The sequence below is a fragment of the Empidonax traillii genome, unplaced genomic scaffold (genome assembly GCF_003031625.1).
Source record: "Empidonax traillii isolate 1590-97213 ecotype Southwest subspecies unplaced genomic scaffold, ASM303162v1 scaffold334:size599637, whole genome shotgun sequence".
NCBI classification, from domain to species: domain Eukaryota; kingdom Metazoa; phylum Chordata; class Aves; order Passeriformes; family Tyrannidae; genus Empidonax; species Empidonax traillii.
Genome location: NW_020955527.1, coordinates 275,251 through 302,834, shown reverse-complemented (window position 1 = coordinate 302,834; position 27,584 = coordinate 275,251). Strand labels below are relative to the sequence as shown.

At 45.7% G+C, this 27,584-nt stretch overlaps 1 protein-coding gene across 2 annotated transcripts; it reads left to right on the top strand.

The window, feature by feature from the left end:
- The first annotated feature begins 2,022 nt into the window (after positions 1-2,022).
- Positions 2,023-25,292, top strand: TSC22D2 (TSC22 domain family member 2). 2 transcript variants are annotated; one of them, XM_027891874.1, is made up of 4 exons: positions 2,023-4,218; positions 16,447-16,518; positions 24,242-24,293; positions 25,050-25,292. In XM_027891874.1, exons 1-4 carry the CDS (start codon positions 2,249-2,251, stop codon positions 25,290-25,292), a joined length of 2,337 nt encoding a protein of 778 aa, XP_027747675.1. In that variant the 5' UTR covers positions 2,023-2,248. The 2 variants fall into 2 exon arrangements, with proteins under 2 accessions (XP_027747675.1, XP_027747677.1); XM_027891876.1 differs by lacking the exon at positions 16,447-16,518 and having other exon boundaries at positions 2,025-4,218.
- Positions 25,293-27,584: the final 2,292 nt, after the last annotated feature.

The following is a 27,584-nucleotide window of genomic DNA, read 5'->3' as shown; positions in this document are numbered from 1 at the left end:
AGATGGAAACTACACAGGGGTTTATAGAGCCCAGAAGGGACTGGCAATAGCTCATTTTTCAACAGGCCATCTCAGATCCCCCTGGTGAGGCAGCAGTGTTCATTTCTCCAGAGTGCTCTCATTCCCCTCAGTTATCTACGGACCCTTCAGGTGTGCACAATGCCACGTTATCCCAGCTAAAGGAACAACTCCCATTCAAACACCACAGCCAGGGGCAGCACCAGGTCTACGGGTAAAGGTGCCCATCATGAAGAAGAACACAAATGCTAAAGATAGTACAAATGTACATCCCAAGTTTTAACAGCTTTCAGTGAAATAAAACACAGCTCCCACTGACATTTGATGGGTTTGCCATTGACTGGAAAAGGGCAGGATCAGGCTAACAACATCTGATGAGATTTCATAACATTTGTTCATTCCTACTTGCACTTTCAGTGTGTTTTGGTGTGTGTAACAGTTTCCATTCGTTCACAGTTCTCGGGTCATATAAATTCTTTTTCATTACTTTTTGATTTAGTGCCCATTATTTTCCATATATAAGACAATGAACACTGCAAAGAAAAAAAAGAATAATTTTGTTAGGGTAGGAGAGAGGAAATTTCTGTGCTCTTTGTCACATGAGACTTTAAGAAGAGCCTGAAGCTAAATACTGCAGCTACTATTTGTGGTTCTCTGGATCGTTAGTGGCCTTTATAAATGCAAAAATCCTACTTAGACATTCAAATAACTCATTTGCCCTTTCCTGTGCCCTTCTTCTCTCCAGCAGTCTGTAACCTCGAATTTGTCTTGAAGGTGATGGAGAGAGTGGGGACAAGTTATCCAAACTTCTGTCAGGCAACTGGGCAGCACTGAAAAGGAGCCTACAGCCATTCCAGTGCCTGCTCCGGCTGCCCTGGCCAGGTCCCAAAAACCAGCACAGGCACACGGGCACTAGGGAGGGGCCCACACTGCTGGCACTAACACACACCTAAATATGAGACACGTGGAAAATGGCTTTTAACTAACTGGGCGAATGTTTTCCTTGAAGGAAAAAAGGAATATGTACATGCTTGATACTTAATAAAAATAACAGTATGTTTGTGCCCAGCAGACTGGAACACTGTTCAGCACTAATTGAACCTTGTAGAAATATTGTCAGTGTAATATTGTCAATGTAATATTGTCAGTGTAATATCGTCAGTGTAATATTATTATCACTGTAATATTATTGTCAGTGTAATATCATCAGTGTAATATCATTGTCAGTGTAATATTATTGTCAGTGTAATATCATCAGTGCAATATTATTGTCAGTGTAATATCATCAGTGCAATATTATTGTCAGTGTAATATCATCAGTGTAATATTATTGTCAGTGTAATGTTATTGTCAGTGTAATGTTATTGTCAGTGCAATATTATTGTCAGTGCAATATTATTGTCAGTGTAATATCATCCCGGTAACATCTCCGCGCTCAGCGCTGCCCCACCGCCACCCCGCCGCCGGGGGGCGCTCGGAGGGGGCCACGCACTCTCCTCCGGCCGGGCCCGCGTGGCCGGGCGCGACCATCCCCCGGGCCGGGGGGGGCTCGGCGCGGAGCGCCACATCCCAACCGTCCCCCCGCTGTCCGCGCTGCCCCGCCCCCCCCGGCGCGCTGCCCTGCGCTGCGCCGGGCCGTGACGTCAGCGCGGCGAGGGCGTGGCCGCGGCGCTCCCAGGGTGCAGCGCACAAGTTGAGCCCCATCTTGGGCGAGCGGAGCCGCGGCCCGAGCGCGCTGCGGGAGCTCCGCGGCCGGCGCAGCGCAGCGGGGCCGCCCGCGCCCGCCCAGCGCCGCTGCCCGGGCCGCCGCAGCGCCGGCAGCCCGCCCCGCGGCGGGGCCTTGCCCGGGGGGCGAGCCCGCGGGCCGGTTGCGAGCAGGATGCGCCTGGCGCTGGTCTCCAGGTAGAGCGCGGAGTCAGCGGGGGGGGGGGGGGGGGGGACGACGGGGCCGCCTGGGCCGCGCCCGACCGGCGCGGGGCCCCTGGCGCGGGGCGGGCCGCGGGGCGCTCGGAGCGGCGGCGAAGAGGAGGAGGAGGAGGAGGAGACCCGGCCGCGGGAAGAGGGCTGCGGACGGGGAGGAAGAGGAGGAGCCCCGCCGCCCCCCGCCCGCCGCAGGAAGCCGCCGGAGGATGTGCGGTAGTGCCGGGGGCCCGGCCCGCACGCCGTGACAGCCCGCCCGGCGCTGCGCTCGCTTCGCCGCGGCCGCCGAGCCCCTCCCCGCGGAGGAAACATGTCCAAGATGCCGGCCAAGAAGAAGAGCTGCTTCCAGATCACCAGCGTGACCACGGCGCAGGTGGCCAGCAGCATCACCGAGGACACCGAGAGCCTGGACGACCCGGACGAGTCCCGCACCGAGGACGTGTCCTCTGAAATCTTTGATGTTTCTCGAGCCACCGACTACGGCCCTGAGGACGTTTGTGAGCGGAGCTCCTCCGAAGAGACTCTCAACAACGTGGGCGAGGCCGAAACTCCAAGCAGCGTCTCTCCCAACCTCCTTTTGGACGGACAGCTGGCTGTGGCCCCTGCTGGGCCGGCTGCAGCCCCCAACGGGGGGGCTGTGCCCAAGAGCTCTGCTGTGCCCCTGCCAGCTGCTGCCTCTGGCGCTGCTCTGGGGGGAGGCAGCAGCGCTCAGGCTGTCCTGCCTTCCACAGGGCCCTCTGCACCCGCTGCCCCTGGCACCATGTCTCAGACGGCGGCTGCTGCGTGCAGCTCCCGCTTCAGGGTGATCAAGCTGGACCACGGTACTGGGGAGCCCTACAGGCGAGGCCGATGGACGTGTATGGAGTACTATGACCGGGACTCTGATGGTGGTGTTCTGGGCAGGACTGGAGATTGCATTAGGCACAGCAGCACTTTTGAGCAGGCTGCTCAAGACAGGGACAGTGGCCTCGGTGCCACGGGAGGTTCTGTTGTGGTGTCGGCTGTGCCAGCATCAGCCCATGGCCCCGATTCTATAGCAGACAGTTCCCTGGCTGCTGTGTCACAGCTACTCCAGACAGAGAAAATGAACCAGTCCTCTCTACAGCAACCTAGTTTTGTCATTGGGCAACAACAGCAGCCGCAACAACCCGTAGGTGGGGCCATGCCTCAGAGTACTGCTCAGCCTGTGTTTTCTGGGGCTTCGGGAGTAAGTCAGCAAATGATGGTGCCACAGCAACCGCAGCCACAGGTAAATCCGCAGGGTGCGCAGGCTGGACCCAACGGGAAAGGCATGGCACCTCCAAATGTGACAGTAGGGCAGCCGAGCGTTCCTGTGGCTCAGCAGCAGGTGCAGCAGGCAAGCATACCAGTGACTCAGCCTCAACAATTTGCTTATTCTCAGTCTCAGATTCCACCGGTGCACCTACTGCCGACGCAGCCTCCTGGGCAGGCCGAATACATGCAGCACATGACAATTATGCAGTCTCAAGGAGCTGTTCAGCAGGCTACTACAGGTTCTGCTCCAAGTACTGTGGCTTCCAGCCTGCCTGTGGGGCAGGTGACGGGCCAAAACCCCTCATCTGTGGGAGCACCAGTGATGGGAGTGTCAGCACAGCCCGGTGAAGCAGTCGGACAGGGGTCGGGGTTGCTGCAGAGCGGCCAGGCACAGGCTACTCAACCTGCCATCCCGCAACCAGGAGGTGTGCAGCCGGGCCTCGGACAGCAGGGGGTTGTGCAACAGAAATCTGTGACTCAGCATCCAATGGGGGGAAGCAGTCAGGTGTCGGGAATGCTTGGTGCTCCCCACGCCGTGGTCCCCGGAGTTCAGAGCGTGCCTGCGGTCGTGCCCGGTACAAGTGTGCCTAATGTGTCCACCACTGCTTCTGTCACTATGCCAAACGTCCCTGTTACACTGGTGCAGTCCCAGCTGACGAGCCACCCTTCTGCCAGCAGAAGCACCGGCGCGGTCCAGCCCCAGCAGGTCGGACACTCGATGATGCAAGGCGCGCCCAGCACACCCGCCAGCCTGCCTCAGGCAAACCTCGGACAGTTTCAGACCCAGGCCCAGTCTTTAGCAGGCCAGATTGATGATACTAGAAGAAAATCAGAACCCCTACCTCAGCCACCTCTTTCTCTTATAGCTGAAAATAAACCTCTTGTGAAGCCTCCCATTCCAGACACTCTAGCAAATCCTCTTCAGTTACCTGCAAGTACTCCTATCAACAGTCTTGCTAGCTCTGTGTTTGGCATATCCATTCCTGTTGATGGTGATGAAGACAGGTATGCGTTATTCTATAATACCGTAAAAAATAACCGGGCTTTTAAGGGGGTAAAAAAAAACCTTTGAAGTTATTGGCAAATGCTTTACTCTGAAATTCATATTTTCAGAAAGTCACACTGAAGTTTTAAGAGCACAAACCACAGCAAAGTATTTAGGCAAGTAGTGAATTGTAGTTACTCTTCTTAAGGTGTGAGTGCAATTACTTTTCTCACAAAACGGGGCGGAAAGTAGCCTGAAAGCTGCTTAATGCACAAATAGTATGAACTGTTCAGAATCAAAGACTGAAAGCTGTCTTTCTGCAGCCAGTGAGTCGAGATGTGAGGAAGGCTGTTCTCTCCCCTGAACGCATCACAAACCACTCCAATGACAGCTGGGTGAAAGGGGGTTTACCAACACCACTGTATTGCAGTGCTGTTAAATGTATGTGTTGCTGTCTAAGGGCCATCAGGTGAGGCATCTTGGGAAACTTGGGGCTTTTAACATACATTCTTGATTTTTATCCTGCTGTGGAGTTGGCTCTTTATAGTATCAGTAGGGAAAATACTTGCTCCTGGATATGGATTTGTGTAGAGGTCCTTACACAGTGAAAGCTCTACAGAGAATGGTCCTTTGTGTTGAGAAAACAGACCACTTGGGCGAAGATGTGGACATGGGAAGAAGTACAACCTTACAGTGAGTTTTCTTTATTGGAAAGTAATTTGGAGCTATGAGTTGTAACAGAGGTGTGTGGTGTAAGCAGACTCATCAGAAGGCTTGAGAGAGGGTTCCAGTGTGTGGCTGCTGTTCCCACAGATATGTCAGACTGCTCTGAAGGATCATGGCCAAAACTCCTTGATTGACTGAGAGAAGACTTTGAGGGAAAGCAGTGTTTGAGCACTGAATGAATGTCGTTAACATTTGTTGTTGGGATTGCTGCAGTTTGGAGGAAGGAAATACATGTGGGTTATTTGTATTTTTAAAGATGGGAGTTAGGCCATTATGAGCAGGTCTTGTGGTGAATTTCCCTATAAGGCTTTCTTCGTCTGGGGACAGCACCAGACTCTTCAGGTAACACAGTCGGTGTTGCTTGGAACATGTTTTAGTAAAGCAGCTGTGTCTGTGAGGTTGGGGTGCGGAGGCTGAAGAGGACACCTCAGAGTGGGTGCCCAGTGAGTTCAGGCTGCAGATTTAGTGTCTAGGAGTAACTGGTGATGCCTTTCTGCAGGGAAAAGCCATGGTTTGGAGAGCTGTGCTTGTTCTGATTAAAGTGGTAAAGGACTGACAAGAAAAAGTGAAACAGTTAAAATTTCCTCGCAGTTTGCCTACCTTAAGAGGATTGCTGACCCGGATGACAAACTGCCTTGTGCAAATAAGGTTAGATTTCAAGCCGGTGGGTTCTTTTCATAGCTCAGTGTTTTATCAGAAGATTATTTGTCTGGTGCTTAATCATTCTGTTGATTAAGGAGTCAGAAAGAAAGGAATGCATTTTGCGTTTGTTTTGCATAGCTTCTAGTACTTAATATAGATTGTAGTAACGAGCATGATTATCTGTGACAAGTGAATCACTTTTATGTAACGGTAAGGAAAAACTTGCCCTACTTACTCAAACTGGGGGCTGCTAACTTTTTGTTGCGCTCTAGTGAGGCAGTTCTTGGTGCTCTTATCCAGAACAGTGATTTTTAAAGCTGTTTTCCTAGTTTTGTCGTTGAACTTGCCAGCTTGCAGCAGTGCTTCATGTGCTGTTCATTTCTGAAGAGACTTTTTCAGACACTTCACCATGAGAACTACAAGTAGGAAATGGAAATGGGCTCTGAAGGCAGCTTTTGGCAGGCTGTGGTGTTCAGTAGAGAAATGAGCTTGTGGTTATCAGAGGAGGAGCGCACACGTCTCGTTTGTCACCTTCTGCTCTGGGTGATAAAACTGCGGCATGCTGGGTGCTCAGGAAGCCAGGAGCACACCTGTGCTGGGAGAGTATCTCCCAGCTGGGAATGGCTTTCTTCAGGAGTGATCCTGTGAGCTTTGAAAGCTCACCTGAAGTAGTCCCAGACCTCATACAGCATCAGAGATCTAGACAGAGCCAGTAGATCCAAGTTTATTCTTTGCTCCCCTCAACCAGTAGCCTGACTTCCACTGGTTTCAGACAAAGAAAGATGAGAATAAAAGCCCAGCAGCTTGTTAAGGCCGTTTTATCACTTGGTTTTTATGTGCTTTACTCCGTGAGAAGGCTTTACTGTAAAAGTGTCTGTTCTCTTCTTGCCCCTGCTTTTTTCCTCTTTCTAGCTATTTAAGTTGCACCACTACTCCCATGGGCTTTGCCCAGCTACTTTATCTACTGCAATCAGTGGTGAAATAGTTAATGAAGACCTTCATATATCATTAATAGGCTCGGGGTTGACACTGATAGAGCTAATAGGGTGCAAAGGGAGCTGATACATCATGAGTCATGGTTTGTGCCAGCAGGTCCAGGAAGTTAACGCTCGGCTTGGTTCAGAGAGGTTACTTGGTGGTCATGGGAGCTAGAAATCTGTGGAAAGCATTTTTCTCTTACTATTAATGTGCAGTGTCCCGAGGAAGGGGGCTCAGTGTGTAGGCAGGTATCTACATTTCTTCTGACACCTTCAATTATATTTAAATATTTGCATGTTCTTGAAGCTTGACAAACTTGTATAGATCATTCTCCTATAGTCATCTTCTAACACAGTGACTCATCAGGGAGTAATGTATAGCTCTCAATATCCTGAATTTATCCAGAAAGTCATTCACTCTTCTGAATATGAAGAGGAACTGTTTTAAAGGTAACATAGTTGCGATGGAAATTCTTTGAAAGCAGCATGTCAGGAATACAGAGTAAGCATGAGACAGGGCTGATGTAAAAAGCTGGTCAATTCACATATTTCTGAAAAAGGTCTTTTGTATTATTCCTGTCTTAGGGTTTGCTGTCTTAAATCAAACTACACCTAGGGTAGTTAGGGGTGGAGGTGTAAGGGTACGTAGCCAGATAGATAGATAGATTGAACTGTGTGTTTATAGATGTTTCTTCCAAGCCATTGCCTGAAGACTTTTGAATTTCCTGTTCCCATGGTCCAGTACACTTTGACAGCAGTCTAGATAAAACTGTGGTTTTTTTGCATCGACCTGATGAATAATGAAGAATCAATTAATCAAGATATCTTACCTGAAAGGGAAGAGAGAGTAGGTAGGTGATCCAAAAGAATTAAAAAAAAAAAAAAAAAAAAAAAAAAAAAAAAAAAAAAAAAAAAAAAAAAAAAAAAAAGAAAAGGAAAAAAAAAAGAGAAAAAAGCCTTTGGCATGTCATACCTTCCTTGAAAAGCAAAGCTGGTTTTTCAGTTGATGTGTCCAAATTGCTAAGCTCTTAAAAAGAGAAATTTGTTGTGTGGAAGTTATGAAATATCTACAACATAACATAGTTTTCTTTTCTTCTCTAAATGTGGATGCAAATAGTATAAACTGCAGCACTATTCAAGGATGGGTGAAGTAGTACTCTTACCGAGGCAGACGTGGTTATTGCAGTCCACTTTGAACAGGAACCTGACGAATACTGAAAAAACACAAGTAGAACTGGATCTCAGAATTGCTCCGACTCTTCATTTGTTGGACTTGAGCAGCTGGACTAATTATTTTGGAGAGAGGGCAGTTAGATCACTTGAGAAGATTTTGGGATCAGTGTGTGTCAGGTTCTCTACTCACCTTTCTGCCCATGTATACACAGATTAGTAGCTGACAAGCAGAATATTTCAGCTGGCTTAATAACTTTATTTTGGCTCTTGGGGGAAAAGAAATATGTTGCCTCTGTTAAAAGAATGTTACTGAAAAAGCTTGTTCAAACCTCCTACATGTTTGGCAGACTTTTGGGGCAAAATATTACTAGGACTGTTGGAAAAGGAGCAGAGTATAGATCATTTTCCAGAGATAACTGACTGGCTTGAGCTGTTCCGGCCATATTCCAGGAACGCTAATGAATGGCTGCAATTGTGAACTGTCAGCTACAGCAGCTGAGTTGTTGAGAACCCGATTGTGCAGGGCTGTCTCCCACCTCAGCTAAATCACATATTTGCACGGAGCACTTAACTGCTGGTACAACTGCAGTCTTAAGACCTTCTTCGTCATGGAAGGACAAAACCGGGCACAGGATCACTTAGGTATTGCCCTAGATGCATATTTGATTGTGCTCCTCCAGGAAAAAAGTATTCTGCTAATACATACCAGTACATGGTACTTGAATGGCATTGGTATTGAGTATTACCCCTTCCTTCACCTTGCTCATGAGCCTGGTAGGGGTTGGAGCTCTCCTCCTGGAGGCCTGTGTTTGCGAGTGTGTGTAGAAGCAGGTGAAAAGCAGTGTTAGTGCTTTGTGTGTCAGCAAAGACTCCATAAGAAACTGCTCTAAGACTCCTGCCAAAGTACAGCTGGTTTGGTTCTAGTCAATAAATCTAGATTGCCAGGCACAGGTGTCTGCTTTTATTCTTGTATTTGAAAAAGTGCAAAGATAGAAGTATTTATAGTAACTGCTAAAGCCACTGTCTTCTGAGAAGGTTCTCTAGACATAAGAGGTCGCTTGAAATGCAGTGTAAGGTTGTATCTTCATTCTTCTCCTTGAAAAATCTTTCGCCTTGAAACTTCACATTTCATAAATACAAATGTGTAGTGAATACCAGTAAATCTTTGCCTTATGGGATAGTCTGTTTTTACTCAGGCAGGGCAGGTGAGTTACTTGGCCACATGAAGGACAGCTGGATGCTTGTCTAAATTTTTTTTTGTCGTGCAAAACACAATTATTCCAAGAGGTTTTCTTTGTATGTCCGTTCTCTTTTTGAAGCTAGGAGGGATGCATTTGTGTTGTAACAGTTTGCTCGAGTGTTTTTGTCAGTGCAGAGAGAAGGTACTAATTAGTGCCGTGCAGAGGTGTCAGCTGTCTGTCACACTGGCAGCTGGCAGGTTTGCCTGGTACTCATTAAAGGTTACACAGTGGAGTTTGTAGGGCACAGCCCTGCAGGTGTGGCCTCAGCAGAGGGGAGGGACTGCCTCCCTCGAGGTGCTGGACTTTGCCTTGTGCTCCCCAGGATACCATTCAGCCCCTCTGAGTGAGGGCAGAGTCCTGAACCGTTCGTCTGGGAGGGGATGAGTGTGGGGGGTGTGTGAAGTTGCCGTGGAGAAGTATAGGTTGGATAAGAAATGAGATACTGGTTTCAGTGAAGTTTCTGAAGCTTTTGTAGCCGTCTCAATCAAGTTTAATTTGCCTGATTTACTGGAAGATGTGATGGTCAAAAATGAGGGTTAAAAACCCCTGGTTGCTTCTCTGTTGCTTCAGCTATTTCTGTAGGGGTGTAGATGAGAACTCCTGGGAGTGTCTCCTATGCAGAACACTTCAGTGGGTGCAAGGCCCGTAAACACCTTGACCAATCCTACAAATGTCTTTTTAAAAATCCAGTCTCTATAAGCCAAGCGGTGAGTGCTTGCTGACTGTGCAGGCTGGCCTGAAACTTGAGTGGTAAAGACCTTGTAAACTGTGTGGGAAGGCAGCCAGATTTATAATATACTCTGTAATAAACCATGCCATACATGGCCTAGGGACTGGTGTCTTTTTTTTAGAGCCAAGTGTGTAATTTGGCTTTAAGATTTGGCAAGATGCACAAGAAGATGTTTGCTCATAGATGCATTCTTGACCATTGTCACAGGAGTAGGACAGGTGGGATTTGTCTTAGGTCTGCTTGAATTTGTTTTATCCACTTATTTTTCCCCCCACAAATACTGAAATATTTTATCCTCAAAAAACACTTTCTTCATTGCCATTATCAACTTGTAAGCCATAGATGTTGCTCTCTGAAAATGTGATCTGCTGTAGTTATTTGCCTTGAAGCCAAGCTGTGCCTCATGTGAAATACTTTGTCCTGTATCCTCCCTCCAAGAACTGAAGGTTGACTTTACACAGTGCAAAGACAAGTCACTTGCATGAGAAATTTTACACTTGTTATGTGTTTTGATTTGAGAACAGAAGCTCTCAGATTAGTCCTCACACAGTCTGTAAGATGATGTAATTAAAGTTCAGCCTCACTGACAGCCCTCGCTGAACAGCTGTGCTTCATTAGCAGGAGTGTGTTAATCAGCACTCTGGAGCATGAGGGTGGTGGGTACCTGGCTGGGACAGGAGTGCGCTGAGTCTGGCTTTGGAAGGTGGGAAGACAGCATGCAGAGGATGGAAGGGGCCGTCAGTGAATCCTGAGAAACCTCCGAGCCGCTGTGATTACGGGATTGTCTGCGGCGTTCCTGAGGCCTGGGGACCAATCTCTGGGACCCAAGAGAACTGGACCCCAGAGTTTTGAGCTGCAGCTGTTGAAATCAGAAGTATGAAGAGATTTACAAGATAAGCACTTGTATTGTTGCTTCTGTGATTTGTGTCAAATAGTCATACTGGAATTCACTATTTAAACTCTTTAGCAAAGCTCCCTCACAAATAGTGAATGATTGCTACCTAACACAGGTAATAATGAAGCATTTTTTATGATTTTTATATTACTTATTAAAAACAGATCATTACATAAATCAGGTTAATAGCATTCATAGGAGTTGAAAAATGTTACTGGCGTCATTTTTAAAGAGCCAAGCCCCCAGAGCAGGGGAAGGCTGATGCCAGGATTTTGACAGGCAAGTGATCAGTGAAATGCCTCTGTCAAACTTTGTACCCTGTGCATTTGAGACAGTCAGCTCCCTTTCCTTCTCCTTAGAGACTTCTAGTCACTGCTGGAGATTATTTGCTGAAATCCTCTTTTTGAGAGCAAGGTGAAGAAAGTATGGGCTGCTGCTGTTGATTTTTCCCAGTGAAGATCAGATCCACACAGTGTGCTTTCTCTGCACTCTTATGATATTTTAATTCTGTAGTAGCCTGTGAACTCCTTTAAAGTCCATTGTGCTGTTTGAGAGCTGCTGTCCCAAAAACTGCCATGCAGGCTGCTTTGAGTCAGCCTTTCCTGCCACCTGTAGCTAGAATGTACCTAAAACTGAATGTTAAAGATTTGAATTCTTGCTGTTTTTTCTGGATATGTATTGCAAGTTTAACAGCTTTAAGGAATGATGTGAACAGAATATGCAATTAAACATATAACTGCAGAGCTTGAGATGTCGTTTTCCTTAATTCCACATCGCCTCCCCCACATTTGGTTCCTGTCAGTTTTCTCCTGCAAAGCTTTGTGCTCCAGTTACTGTTTTGTAGGTTGGGTCTTATGAAAGAAAGCTGATTCAAAGTTGCAGCTGCTTTAAATAGAAGGTGATAAAAATAAAGTAATTTAAAAGGAGAGGGATGGAGAAGGAATTCTGTTACTAGTGTAAACATCATCTCAAAATGCCATGAACTGTGCTGGGTGTTCCCTGATAAGCTGTGATCAAGTGATCGTCAAATCCCTTGCCCGGATCCCAGATAAACCCTGCCAAGTTTTGTAATTTGGAGACCAGCTGTAGGTCAGAGCCAGTATCCTCGTAAATAGCCTTTTATTGGGGAGCACTGAAACACAGAACTGAAAACTACCTTGGGTTTGAAATGCTTCTGAGTAAAAGTACACCAATCTTTTATAAATTTTAGGCATAAAGGAGAAATTCATTTGTTGTGCTTTAGTGCACCAAAAGAAGACGAACCTTGCAGTTGAACAGAAAGGCAACTTGATTCCAAAGTATAAACCAGCCTCTTCCTTTACTTTCTTTTCTGTTTCGTAATTAAATTAGGTTCCTATTCAAAGGCATAACTTGTGCTTTAAAGTTCTTGTTACCAGTGTTCCAGTTCTCAGAGAATTATGGAAGATGGGCCTGTGGACTGATCTGGAGACTTGTGTGCCTCAAATCTTTTGGAGCAATAATGGTTTGATCTCCTCTAGAATGACAAGAATGGCAATCCTACCCCTTCTGTAAGAAGTCTTTTCTATCCCTTGCTGTTTGTCTGGAAAACAATTCTGACATTTAGTTTAAACTTCCTTTGTTGCAAATGAACCCCTTAATGTTTGTGCTATGCTTATACTTAACAGGTAGGAGGACAAGTTTTCGTTTTCATAGGAGATACTTAATGTGAAACCTGTAACTGTAGCTTTCATCTCTTTCTAAATGCATAATTTTACTACTTAGTGATTCTGATTACTGGAAAAAAAAGACTGGGATGTGACATCTCTTCTAGTGGTCTTCCTGAATTTCAGTAGGCTTCTACCCTTCTGGAAAGCTGGTATCCAAACATGGCCATGAAATTGAAGCTAAGGGCTCAGAAAGGCTGAAAAAAGCAAGACTTCAGTGGCTCTGTGTATGCCCTGTGTAAAGAGGAGCATTACAGGTTTGACACCTTTGCAAGACTTTTATTTTTTAATTCCTGTTTAGGTTCCTCTCTGTGGGATTGCAGTCAGCTACTCATTCCATGTTTTGTACTTGTGCAACTGATTATTGCTACCAGAGCATCATGCCCTCTTATCCTTATTGAATTGCATTCTTTTTATTTCAGACCAATTATTTGCTCCAATTAGACAAGATCTTCCTGAATTCTATTCCTGCTGTCCTGAATGCTTGCAGGTCATCTGCAGGTGTAGAGATAGTCAATGCTCCTCTGCCCGAGTTGTGGATTAAAGTATCCCATAACACAGAGGAGACCCCAGGAGAGCTCTGATACTTCCACTGAACCCTTGGAGAGCCACATGCACGGAGTAGTTACCAACGGTGGATCCTCTTAGTGTGAGCTGTGCTCTTACCTACAAAAACGTTGTGCAAGATGGCATTAAAAGCTCTACTCACTTTATAACACGATCACATCCTCTGTGTTTTTCTATATGAGGCCTGTTAATTGTTTTCAGAAGGAATTACTGGCTGATGTGAGCTTTTGGAAGGCCATCCATGTGTGTTTGCTGCTGTGTAGGTAATAATAAATAGGTGCTTCTGCTTTGCTTTGGTTTTCCTCAGAGGTATTGAGCAGAGATTGTCTGACGTGTTGTCTTTGTGTTCTTCAAAGACAGCCTTTTGAATCTTCTGGATCATCCCTGTTCTCAAACCTAATGAAAATAAGTCCATGATATTGACAGGGAACTATCTGAGGGGGGCCAGTATGATTTTTTTATTTTGCTTCCTTGGAGGAAAGAAGTGATATTTTTCATGTGTTGTTCTTGTACTCAGTTGCTGAGGTTGATCAGTAGCCTGTGGATTTGTTTGTGAACAACGTTACTATTCCTTTCCAAGGCAGGAGCTGGGAAAAAGGCATCTGTGCAGCAGCCTCCGTGTGTCAGGCTAATACCCCGCTCTTCCAAAGCCACTGTCATTATTTAAACTAAAAGGCATTTATCTGTATACTTGATGATTTGCAAGCTCTAATGGGCATGGTTTCTAGCAAAAGGAGCTCTTGAGGATAATGTTTGTATTTGGCATATTGTCCTGGTGAATGGCAGTGGGAGGATACACTTCCAAATATGAGGTGATACTTGGGATGTGGTTTAGACTTCCCTTTTAAAGGGACAGCTTATGTTTCGGGCATTCAGAGAACTGAATAAGTTCTCATCCTTTAACATTAGATCAAATATCTGTTGCATGAAAACTGCTGTTAGAAACCATAACACGGAAGTAAGTTGTGAATATTGGTGTTCGTGAGCTTTTAAAGGAAATAAATTCAGTATGTGTTGTAGGATTTGCTTACAGAGACTTGGAGGCCTCTTTGGCCCCTGGAGATGCAGTTTGAATGTTCAGGTGTGCTAGGCTAGTTGTGTGTTGTAGTTTGGGGCTGGAATCGAGCCCCTCTACCCTTGGGAATAACCCGGTCTGTCTCAGCAGAGAGTGCTGGGGTACCTGCTGTGGAAAGGGAGGTGGGTGCTCCTCTCTGGATCAGCATCACAGCCATCCCTTTCCTGGCTGGCTCTTGGCTCCACTGCCAGTGTGCCAAGGACTGGGACTGAGCCCTGACCTCTGACCTGGCTGTGTGCAGGGAGGAGACCTGGCCAATCTGCTTCTCTGCTCCAGGCTGTCCCTGCATTCAGTATGAGCAGGACTTGCATGCTGTGGCCCAGCAGCAGCAGGCCAGATTATACTCCTCTTGGAAGCTGCTTCCTCAGTTGTTTCTGCAAACTGAAAAGTGTTTTTAGGCATTCTTTAGCCTTTTACTGTTTGTTGTGGTTAAAAGTAGATGCCTTAACAGTCTGAAAGTCACTTGTATTACTTCAGGCCTGCAAGTGAGATATCATTTATGCTGTCTCTGTAGGTTTGCTCTTCCTGTTCAGGTATGCACACTCCCATTAATATATTGTTAAAATACAGCTGTGGAGTAAAAAAGGTTCTCTTAATTGTCTGAAGTAATGCAAAAGCAATTTCAATACCAAGGGATACAAATAAGAATCTAACACGAAAAACTTTTCTGTATCTTTTCAGATGCTTACTTAAGAATAGTACAGAAATCTAGAGCATGAAGAGTACATCAGTGTACAAATAGACCATATGGAATACATGCCATGTCGTTATAAACCACTTTTTATACCTAACAATAGCAACAGGGCTTTCTCTGCTGCAAGTAAATTTATTTTGGAAGTTTATCTATTTACAGTCACTTTCTGAAAAGAGACTTTAGGTACTTCTGACAGACAGCTGCATTTTAAAGAAGAGCCTGGGCTTGATCCTTCCCTTCAGCAAAGGAATGCTCTTTTGATCTGCAGATGCCAGTTGCTTTCCCTGTGTTGTCCTTCTACTACACAGATATCCTTTAGCTATTGTGTTGCTCTTCCTATACTTGCATTTAGTTGTCACTCAAGTGTGCAGTGCTTCTTAGGATAATGTGAGTACTACCAGCATAAGAGCATGGTATTTATCAGCTTGGATCAAGCAACTTCTGTAACAGGTTTTAAGCTAAATTTTAAGGTTACAGTGGTGAAGGTGGGAAAAGGAGTGACAGACACTTAAAACTCAGACACTTCCTGATCACTGTTGATGCAGAAATACCATTATCCTTGCAAGGATTTTAGTGTACACCTGCTGTGGGAATTCAGTTACTTCTGATAGTGTTTTGTCATGGTGCTGCTGCTGTGATTTTTTTTTTTAATTTCCTTTCTTCTGTTATTTTAACTATACAGTAATTGTACTTTAATTGAAATAATTAAGTAACTTGAAGACAGGTTTTAAGTATTCTTGCCATAAACTTAGGGAAGGGGTGGGTACCTGTGCTTCTAATGTTGATATAAACTTCTGGTTTAAAAGCTGGCTCAGAAAGGAATTTGGCTTACACTTGCTTTTCTGCAGATTTTTCAGCAATGCTGTTGCATTCTTCTCTAGGGCTGACATAGCTGTGCCCCCATGAGGATGAGCTGTTCAAGGAAAGGAGTTTCTAAGCTTGAGTACAATGTTCTGCTGCAGCCACTGGCAGCAGAATTCTAACTGTGCTTCGTGCAGCGTCTCGTTTACAGGCGTTCAGATGAGATTTTGGAGAACAGATTTTCCAGTAACACTCTGGGTGTAGTTGCCGTGTGTGGGGTGGACGTGGCTGAGCCTGGAGGGCTGGGCTGCCCCGGGGCCTTGGCCCTGGGGACAGAGGTGGCTGTAGTGCCCGGTGCTCAGCAGGGTTGTGGAGCTGTGTGAGAGCTCTGTGTGAGAGCTCTGTGTGAGTGCTTGGCCAAGGGCCTCCATCAGCCCTTGCCCTGTTGTACCTCGGGAAAATGGGAAATGGGAAGGTGACTGACAGCTGTGTACAGAGTGAGGGATAGTTTACATTCCACTTGACATTTCTAACCGGATCTGGTTGTCAGTTTTAACTTGATCTGTCATAGCTTGAATGTTGCATATTGAGCTCCCATTTCCAGGTCCCCTCACAGGACTCATCTGTTTTGAGTGTTAAGCTGGATGGAAACACTGGATACTGTGTGTAGAGACAGTTTGGGACATACCAAAAATATGAAGGGTGTCTTTTGGATTTAGGTATATTTGGCATTAGGGTGGTGCACAGCTTATACCTATGCAGGATTAACAGCAGGACAGGAGACATTTCATTAATGGCCTTATAGTCATCTTTGTACAGGAGAAGCTTGAAATAGCCTGAAAATCCATAGGGCTGGAGAATTACTATTTTGTTTTGGATCTGTGTGTCCTTAATGCAAACCCGTAGAAACAGTAGGGCCTTTCAGACCATCGGTTAAACCTAACAAGGTAATTCACTTTGCAATGCAGGTTGAATTAGGAGACTTGGTATTTTTATTACGTACCCATTTTCAATATGTCTGTCTGATTCTTGGATCTCATAGGAATCCGTCAACTGCATTCTACCAAGCGTTCCATTTCAACAAGTTACACGAGTCAAAGGCCTCCTGGGATAGGTATGGATGCTTGAGTATGGAATGCATACGTGCTGAGGTATGCATGAACCGCTTCGCTCCATGCAAGTTCCTGGGCGTTTGTGTTTGCACAGAACTGCTGCTTGTGTTCAAAATTCCATATTGGGCTTCTGCAGCTTGAGGAGGTGAAAGCAGTCATGGAGTGGAGTATTTGTTCTGAAACGCACAACTCAATAACTCTAAAGTATGACATGGCTTTTTTTCTTCCTCCTTCCATTATGCATGGATCATGCATGATGTGTAAGCTCAGAGTTTATTGTTAGTCAGCTCTTAGCTAACCTTCACCAAAATGTTTACAGCTTCCTTTCCCAAAAAAAGGAAACTTTTTGGCATTCAGTCCTGTATCAGAAATCAAGTTGCGGTAATATTACATTTAAACACGGTTTTGTCAAAACTAAGATACTTCTATCTTAAAACCAGGAAAGGAAGCTCTCTGGCTTACTTTCATTTTGCTGAAGTAAAGCTGGATGGGGACACAGGTGAACTGTGACAAGGAGGAAGTAAATCTCCCAAGTTAGCATTGAACTGATGGCGAGAAACTGCAGTGAAGTGCAACAGTCTTACCTGGCATGGATGGGACTTGCAGAGGTGCATTACTAATTTGTCAGTAGCTGCAAACTGTTTCTTTCCTGCACTTTATGGATTTTGAAGGAGTTTTTCTGTCAGCATTAAGTTGAAGCCCTAGTGACTTCATGCATTGTGATGCTCTGGCTTGTCACAAACTTCTGCTTAACAAGCTGTGTAGAATGTAAATTTTGTTTGGCTCTTGAATTATTGATAACCATTTTGTCACTGTACTGGCTGTATTTGACTTGAGAGGCTTCTCAACGTGCACAGCTTAACTGGATCCTTTAATAGTTTGCTTGGCAACAGTTTGTGTACTGCACAATGCTGAAGGTTATAAGTAATGCTAATGTATCCTGCTCTTTTTAAAGTTATTTTATAGTGCTGGGGTGCTGGCATTTAGCTCAGTTTCAAAGCATGGCTTCCTTTTCCAGAAGAAACTTGGACAAACCTATGTTTTTGCTTTAAGCTCTGGATGATGCCACTTTCTGTATTTATGGGACAGAGTTGGTATTTAGGTTTCAAGGACTTTGTTATTTCACTGAAATAAACTTCAGGGCTTAGAATACACTTCTGGTTTGTAGACCAAAAGCTTACTTTGTGGTCTAGCTTTTAGCTGTTTCTCTATTTTCATATCTCAAAATAAGTCTCAAGATGAGGAAGCTGATTCAGAAAATCCTAAAATCAGATAATGAATAAGATTCAGGCTTCACAAATCTGAGGTTTATGTGTGGTGCCTGAAGCAAGTGCTGCAAGTGTGGTATATAGAAAAACATCAAATTCAGGTAGAAGAATGTAAATGGCTGCCTTTAAAATAGTCTTGCATCTTTGCTGGTGAACACTTTGTGGTAAAAATAAGTAGTTGTGAGAAGATATAGTCAAATTCATCAGGATTGATGCAAGTTTTAAATTTATAATCTGTTCAAATTCCAAAGTCTTTGACAGGGTTTAGCAGGTTTTGCATTTATACCCCAGTTAATGGATTTTAAGGTCATATTAGGCAGCTTTGCTCTGCTGGATGACTGAAACTGAGAAGCTTTCAGCTATAAACTTTCAGTAAAAGCTCTTGGAGGGAGTGCTGAGGGCATGGATGAGCAGGGCAGGTGGTTGTGTTGTGGGTGAGCTCAGCATGAGCTGATGGCCCCGGGCACAGGGGAGTCTGTGCTCGCTCTGGGAGCTGCGTAACAGTAACGTGGTCTGGGGCTTTCTTTTTGTGATCTCTGGTTTGAGAAGGAAAAATCTCCGCTGTGAAAACAATAAGCTTGTGTGATTTGCTCATAATCCCTTTGTTTGCCCACCATAAGATGTGGGGGTTGACACACTGCACGCTGCAGAGCACCAGGACCGGGAGCCTGCTGGCACTGGACTCTAATTACATTTTGCAGCTCCGTCAGAGGTAGTTTGAGAACCTCAGGGGCTTGAGTTAGGAGGCTTTGGTGTAAACAGAAAATCTTCCTGCGTAGTTCCAGTGGTTTTTTTCCTAACAAATATGGATTATTCTCCTATGAGCAGCCATCTCTCGGGACCAGCTGAAGCTGACAGAGCTACTACATGCTACTGCAATAGAGAGCAGGAGAGTGCTGAATTGCTCCAGTGAATAAAGATGCATTTGTTTTTCACCAGCACACCATGGCAGGAAGAGTGCTGGTGACACTCAAACCAATGTTAGGGAGATACTGGTTGTTGCTGACACATGAGCAGGAATGTTTTCCTGCACAGTGCTCACATAGGTGTTGCTAAGGACTCAGCTCTCGTGGGTTGGTCTTCTCAACTCACGTGGTTTGGGAAGGGGAATAGTGGCTGCTTGACATCCTCACATGAATCTGGTGACTCTTCTGGGCCTGGATTGTCTTTGCACAGTAAAAGTGCCATAGCAGCTTCAGGTGGGTCTGCCTAAAGCACAGCCCTTATCAGTAAACTTGAATTTAAAGCAGTATGTTTTTGTTGCATTTATGTGTGAAGCATTAAACCTTCACAATGTAAATTAACTCATAAAATGTATGTGGAAACTCCTGAGGTGGCGAATTGACTGCCTTAGACTGTCACACGTTCTCACACGACTTTGGCAAAGAAAAGTAATGAAAATCTGCAGTGCTCACACAGATACCCTTTCCAGGCTGGATACGTGATTGCATTGGGATGCTGGCATTGTAGAGTCTCTTAATGGGATGGAGGCTAATCAAACATACCTTAACTGTTTCAAGAACAGAAAAGATTTCTTTGGGTGGACTGAGTAGCTCAACCGGTGGTAAAACATGAAGAGTGGCTGGTTCATTGGCTGCAGTAGCTCATGAATGAATAAACAATGAGGGGAAAGAAAAAATGGTTACTCAGCTTTTGAGTTTGTAGCTCACTTGCAAGCAAAAGGAATTGGAACTTTTTGAGGTGCCTTGTCATTGCTTGCAAAAAGGTTGTTTGATAATTTGATTGAAAGCAGTAACAGCGAAAGAGAAGAGCTGGGAGCAGTTCCTTGGCTTGAGGAGGATGTCTGTCAGACATCCCCAAGGTGTGTAACACCTTTCCCACTGTCCCTTAAACCAAAGCACATCTGGTGCTTTAGAGGAATTGTCTTACAGAGGCTGTTGGACAGAGCATCAGTGTCCCTTCGTGCTCTGCTCTGCAGGATCAGCTGGAAGATTTGATAGGGTTTATATGTATCTAAAAAGCGAGAAAACTCCTGTATTCTGTGAGTCTTTTGAGGGATGACTTAGTGCTAAGAAATTCCTTGGGACAGTAGTATGCAGATAATTATTAATACAACCAAATACAGAATGAGGCTCTTGTTATTGACTGAAAAGCTTCAGAATTAGTTCACATCATCCAGTCTGTAGGATCTCAGTCTCATTTAAATGTGAAATGCTGTTACCTAGTCTAGTGCTTGACTGTGCTGAAGTAGGGCTGTGAGTAACTCTCATTCCTAATGCATTGAGCACTGGCATAAAATACACACGTTACTGAGGTCTATGAATCTCTAAAAATGAGCCACTCTGCTTTTTTAAAGCTTACAGAATGAAATGCCTTTGAAGTTTGATCTTTAGTCTTTTTACCTAGACTTTGGAGTGAATTTTGAAGTTCAGAATGTGTCTCTTGGAAGGATGATAGTTGTATTTAAGATACTGATGGTGAAAACACCAAGCTGTGCACATAGTGCTGGATTCATGACTGAAATGGATCTTGGTGCCCATGAAGGTGAGGTGATGCTGAAGGTTAAGTTTTCCTGTGGCCATTAACAAGTTAACATTAAGACATTAACCTCTTTTGTATAAGAAGCAGAAAAGGCCTTGATGCTGTGCAAGTGCTGCTGGGCAATAACAAAAACACGTCTATATTATCAACAGTCTTTTCAGTGCAAATCCAAAGCACAGCTGCATACCACCTACTGGAGAAAATTAACCCAGCCTGAGACAGCACATCATCTGCCCTTTACTGCATACCACTTATATCACACTCAGATCCAACACTATCCAGTATAGCCTCCTTTACCACCACCACTCCTTCCCATCCTTTGATAAAATACACAGATGTCATTCCTGTAGTCTCTCGACCACCCTTGCAAAATATCCATACGTCATCTACAAATGTCTCTTGTGATCGTTTAGTCTGATTTTGGTCCCATCTGTCACAGTGGTCACTCGGGACAGGAGAGGTGGTGTGGTGGGTCCTGCAGCCTTCTCTATCGTGGTCTTCACCACAGGCTGCAGGGGAATCTCACCTTCTCCCCTGCCTCCATCGTGGGAACCTTCCCATGGGCTTCAGCTGTTCCAGCATGGGCCCTTCTGCAGGGTCAGTCCTTCAGGAACTCCAGTGTGGGTTCTGTGGGGTTGCAGGTCCTACCAGCAAACCTGCTCCAGCCTGAGCTCCCTTCTCCAGGGGCTATAGGTCCTGTCAGGAGCCTGTTCCAGTGTGGACTTCCCATGGTCTCTGCTCCCCTCCTCTCCTCTGCACTCCTCACAGGTCACAGTCCCTTCAGCTGCAGCTCCAGCCTGCCCAGCGTGGCAGCGCTGCCCTGGGCACCTGCCAGCACAGGCACGTGGCCGTGGCTGTTATCGAGCCCTCCCAGCACGGCGCTGAGGTGATAAGAGCAGCGTGGCAGCAGCCAGAGCGAAAAGTGGCCACCAACGGGCAATGGCCTCTAGCACAGGGAGGAGAGCCCGTGGTGAGCATGGGACAGGCTGGAACAGCTGTCCATTCAATCCAGCACATCCCAGGCAAATCTGTCCTTATCCTGAACCCTTCCAGCCCCACGCTTGGGGCCACAAAGGGCAGTCGTGGTTTAACCCCAGCATCTGAGCCCACAAAGCTGCTCACACAACCTCCCCCCAGAACAGGAGAAGTGAGAGAACTCATGGACTGAGATAAAGACAGTTTAATAGGTAAAGCCAAAACCACTAATATTTTGTTTAACCATCACAATGAGAATTTCTCAGACTAAATAGGCTTTTGGCTACCTGGCGTGTAACGGAGAAAAGTGTTGGGTTTACTGTCCATCTCTGGGAATGACAAACTGCCCTTGGGGGTCTTGGATGGTTTTGCTGATTGTAAATCTTGTCTTGTACTTGGTGGGCTTCAGCATGAACTTGGTTTACCAATATAATATCTTTTTGGGCAGAGCCTTCATTGCCATGTCCTTAACTCAGAGGTCCAAGTCAAACTGAACTGTTCCCTGGAATTACAGTGTGTCTTGAGTTCCTGGTTGGCTGCAGAAGCTCAGTGTGGGGTGGGGGATTTGCAGTTACAAAAAAAATATGACAAGCCTAATGCAGTTCTTAATCTGTTCTGTATTAATTAATGTAGGGTTTTTTTTTTTCCAGCTTTGACAATAATTGTCAGACTTCTGTAGCTCCTCGAGCAATCAGTAATCGGTCTCTTATTGTAACAACTAAATGGGGTCTTTCCACTTCTAACTCCAGGGTTTGCAAGTCAAAGCATTGGCTCTGTGGTGGATGGTGCACTCACAGAACGTGTCATTCCAGTCACTCATCCAGAAAGACTTATTAACAGATACTTTGGTTTTTTCCTGGCCTTTTCATAAGGACTAGATTTTACCTATAAATTTCATTCTCAAGCTATGGGATAAAATACTTTTGTGAAAACAGTGATTTAATTTCTCAGGCGCATTCCAGTCGCGGTGTGGGGAGGGACAGTTTTTACACCCACATGGTGAGCACTGCACCCATCTAACAGGCAGAGGGGAGCTGGGAGTGCGAGAGGTACAGCCCAGGAAAGGTGCCTCTGCAGTGTGCCACAGGTGTTCCAGGACACTGAGGGAAGGCTGCTGGTCTTTCTCATGGAACTGCTTGAGTGCCTTAACTTGGAGTGGTGCAGTAGACTTTATGTTTTAAATAATTACACTGCAAAATACTTGAAAGGGGTGGAAGAACAAAGTCCCAGTCCCAAGTTTAACTGGACAGGTGCGTGATGGTGCTGCAAAGATAGAGAAGCAGATCCCATGCCATGTGTGGTGTTTACTTTAGTTTTCCTCTTGTCACCTCTTCAGAGCTGCTTCACCTGACCTGCAGAGTGGTGTCCGTGAAGGGTTGTTAGGGATTTCGTGGTTCTTGAACACAGACAATTCTGACGCTGCCAGATGAGTTTGAAGCATGTTAATTTAAGATGGAAGGAATACTTCCCTTGGCACAGGTTATAAATACTTCTTATTCTGAGGACATTTACCATAGACAGGGCTTGAAAGAGCCTTTGAAGACAGTATGAGAGAGGAAAAATTTTCCTGTGAAATGGGAGTTCATCACTTTTGGTTTGGGTTACGAGCTTGGTTCAGTGTAGAAATAGAGGCTGTTACTCCCCCAGTTCGCAAAGCTGATTCCCTGTGCTCCTGTGTGCGCAGTGCTAGCACTGACAGTTCTGTGGGACCTGTTAAAATGAGCCTCTCTGAGCAGTGTCGTTCTTCAGGAACTGAGCCTTGTTTCACATCTGTGACAGTGTGCTCAGCAGTGTTGGCCATACTTGTAAAAAGCCTTGAGTGGTCTTTTCTTAACACTTGGTTTCGGTGAGTGTTGTGTAATTCCAGAAGGTGGGTTTCCCAGCAGGACTGCAACCCTTGCATTTTCCCCACATTAACTCTTTTAAATGTGACTGTGTGTTGCTGATAGTCATGGGCCTGGCTGAGACCCTTATCAGCACCTCTCACTGGTGGGGCTGTCACAGCCCAGGAACCGCTGTCCTGGGTCAGACCAGAGCTGGGGGTGAAATGGGACCCCTGGGACCCGGGACGGGAGGGTGAAGTGGAGAGGGGTGTACCCTGCCTGCCCTGGGGAGAGCTACAGCTCCTCTCCAAACGGAGAGATCCTGGACCGTGGGAGAGCAGGGACACCCCTGGCCACCAAAACCCCGACTGCAGAGCTGCACGGGAGGGACTGGCTCCTGTGCCTGTGGCCTGGCTTGGAAACAGAGCCCAGACATTAGCCTGGATTGCTGCCAGCCGGGGTTCAGAGCTGCATTGCAGGGTCCTGTTTGGCACAGTAAATGCACATCCTCACAGTGGGATGTGCCGTACTGGTGTGCCTCTGGAACACGTCTGGACGTGACTGTAGCCTGTGTGTTTGTCAGCTGTCAAATGGGATCCAGGGGGAATTTCTGGGAGCGAGGAAGTGCTCCGGGGTCAGGGCTCCAGTCGTGTCTCGCCCTCCAGCTGCCACAGTCTGCACAGGCAGGGCTGAGCCAGGAACTTCTTACTTGGTAGGTGGACTTCGAGTGAAACCAGAGAACAAACATTATAACAGGGTTTTTTCTTCATTGCTTTATGAAAAGAGTTTGTCAGGAATAACACTAGAGGCAAGGATCCCAGGAATATCTGTGAATCCCCATTTTCCCTGTGAAGAAAGCTGGAAAATGGGACCAGGAATCAAAGCAGTTGATGTAGATAGTTTAGTGTTTATTGTAGTGCATTTTTGTGGTTATGGGTGTCATAAGCACAGTCTGAGGAGGTATAAACTGAAGGAGCAGCATCTCTTAAGAGCTCCAGCTGTACTGGGCAGCTGGGGGGACACCCCTGTGATTGTGCAGTAAATTCTTGACTCTGAGCTTTGGCCTTCTAGTTAACAGCATCTTCAGGAGTCCTGGGGGTGGGTGGATTTACCAGAGTGATACAGGAAATCTCACTGTTTTCTCCTTGTATTTACAGTGCATCTGGTGCGAGTGTTGTTGCCATTGACAACAAAATAGAACAGGCGATGGTAAGTAAAATATAAGTTGTTTTTAATAGGATTAATGTGGTTCATCACTGAGCCTGTTTCCAGCTGTATTGTGTTTCTGTGACCCTCCAGGTGGGTCAGACTGAAACCATCATTTGAAAAATGGATGTTCTGTATATCTATGAATGACCACAAACCATGACTGCCTTTACTGTTGGCCCAGAAACGTTATTGAGTGAATTTTCTTACAAATTGCTGTGAACAAACTGATTGAACTTAAAGGGGTGATGAAAATAAATAATGCATTTCAGTCTGTTGCTTTAGCCATGTTCATCACTATTTTTTCTGAAGGTGTGGTGTGCCATCCATAACATACTGCTCAGCTTCCCTTACAGCTGTTGGATTTTTGCTACTGCTGATGTAAAAGCTTTCTTACACCTTGGCCCTCACACACCTCAGTGTGTGGGCCTGGGTACTGCAAACCACGACCCCCACGTCACAGCTTCAGAGCTGGTGCTTTCCTGCAGAGAAGCTGGGATGTAATTCTAGTCCTTGTGTTCCATGTAACCGAGGTGACCCGGAGTGCTGGAAACACAGCTTTTGATGTCAGGGCCACTTCAAGGGAACAAAAGGGCTGGCTTGTTTGTGCTTGAAGGCTGATTTATTCATATATTTTTTAGGGACAGTGCTTTGTTTTTTCCAGGCTTACTGCAGTGAAAGCAGTAACAGTAAATTCTGGGGCTGGGGTGAAGGAAACCGTTCTTTCCCTTGATGTAACTGTCCGCTTGTTCTCTGCAGGATCTTGTGAAAAGCCATTTGATGTACGCAGTGAGAGAAGAAGTGGAAGTCCTGAAGGAACAAATAAAGGAATTAGTTGAAAGAAACTCTTTACTTGAACGAGAAAACGCACTGTTGAAATCCCTGTCCAACAACGATCAGTTATCCCAGCTCTCCAGCCAGCAGGGCCCCCCCAGCAGCACCTCCGCGGCGCAGCCCCCGCCACCCGCGCAGCCGCCGCAGCCCAACGTGTCCTCCGCGTGAGCCCCAGTGCCACCGGCGCCTCAGCCAGCGAGAGCAGCCGCTTGTCTGTGTTTGGCCTTTGCAGTATTAGACAATCACCCCCCGGCGCTGGCCCCCAGGGCCCTGCTGAGTGCGGGAGGTCCAGGGGGAGTCCCTGAGCCCGGATCCTCCCTGAGCTGCGGCAGGGAGGGAGGGAGGGAGGGAGGGAGGGCTCTCAGAGCTTGGGTGGCTCTCCAAGGTTCCCGTTGCCCCTGGGTTGCTTTGAGCCTTGCTGTCTGGTAAGGAGCAACAATTCCTCTTCAGAGCCACTGTTCTTTTCATATAAGTAACATTTGCCTACGTTAGTTTCATTTATTTGTTTTATTTATTACAGGGCTGCTATTTTCATAATGTACATGAACAATGTCACAGAACTTTTTAAAATTTTTTTTTTTTTTAATAAATGTCTGTATGGGTAAAATGATAGATGGGATTGCGTTAATAGATACAATGTCTAGGCAATAATTGAACAAAGAACCCTGGCATATTTCTAACACTAATGGCAATTGACCTTTGGTATTTATTTACGGTAGTAAAGATCCAGCTTGAATGTAAATTTTGTATAGAGTGTAAGTATGAAGACCGTAGTGCATCTGTACAGGTAGTCACCAGTCCTTGTGATATAATAAATAAGTGATGGGCTATTTTGATGAAGAAAACTTTGCTCATTTCTGTTTCTACTTTCTAATAGAGAGAAAGGGCCACGATTCCTCTGCTTTTTGACATTTCGTTTTTGGTTTGGTTTTTTTTTGGGTGGGAATAAAAAGCTGTGAAATTGTTCAACCTACTTTGTAACCAAAGAAGCAAAGCTGTGTAATTGAGGTTTTTTTGTTTGTTTTGTTTTGTTGTTTTTTATTTTATAATGCACATTCTCTATGTATTTTTATTTAGTGTTTTCTCATTCACGACTTTCTTTGCTGTCTCGCATGATCTGCATGACCTGTAATCTTTGAACCACTTTCGTACCTCATGTTTTTATCCAGCACTCTTAGTGTAATATGTACTAGTCTGTGAACAATGTCAATAAAGAGAAAGAACAGCTGGTGTTGGTGGAGCTGAGCTAGTGTGCTAGGCACTAGTTGTTAAAACAAATAAATGAAGTGAGCCATCTTTTGTTCATTTAAAATGGTGTTTTGAATTTCGTATGCAGAAAACGTTTTGTTACATTGCAGATTTTAATGTATTTAATAAATGCAACATGCAGATTAAGTGCAGTGTATACTGAGTATTTAAATTAAAAATGTACATTTCATAAATACAGTTTCAAGAAAGACCATCATTTGTGTAAACTAACACAGTGTGTCAAATTGATGTACAAATATATATATATTTTAACACATTTTCTGAAATTAAACTGCAGTTTTGTTGAAGTTTTTGGCTGTAGGTGTTGTTGCAATGTTACTAAATTCAGTAGCACTTTTTTCTGAAGAAAATGGAGAAACTGCCTCTCTGATGTTGCCTAACAGACCAGTGCCAGGGTTACCACTGCTGCTTTGGCAACAGACTGGTGCCTTCTCTTCAAGGAGAAGCATCAGCTGTCAGTGGCCCTCTTGGGTTTGGGTTTGCACTAATAGCTGTAAATTAACACCTGGGCCTGCTGGTCACTGCTGTGAAGCTCTGCTTCAGTACCTGAGCCTTGTGTGTGTCTAACTCTGCTCGGGTTTTTGTCTAAGGTAAACCAGAAGCAACACTGGGAACTGCGAGTTTTCGTGGATTCAGAGAAGCGTGTCTGTCCTGGGAGCAGCTGTGTCCGCCCTTCCCGGTAAGGATCAGCTCAGTGCAGCTCCAGGGAGCTGTGTGTGTATTGAAAAGTTCTTGCTGAAGTAACACCAAAATGATCTTCCCAGCAGGTGTGGGTGAGTGCTGTCTGCCTGCTGGGAGCACTTCTGGGAGCCCTGGGTGCAGCGAGGGCTTTACTCACAGAGCGGTATTGTGGGAGCTCCACCTGTTCCCCCTGCAGTGCGATCAGTGCCTAGCTGCAGCTGCACCTGAGGAGGATGCTGTTAAAGAAGTAAAAAGGGACAATTTTGGGGACGAAAGGAAAAACCCTTTAATAAATCTGCTGAAAAGAGAAGATGAGGCAAAAATCGAACACATGCTGTCAGAAAGCCTTTCTATGCTCTGCTCTGCTCCTGTAGGGTTTGGTCAGCACAGAGCGGCCCTCCCGCCGCCCCCGCGCCACTCCGGCCGTACCTCAGAGGGGCCGCGGGGCGGCGCTGTGGGATTGTGGCACTGTGGGGCGGTGTCGTGCGTGGGGCGGTGCTGTGGGACTGT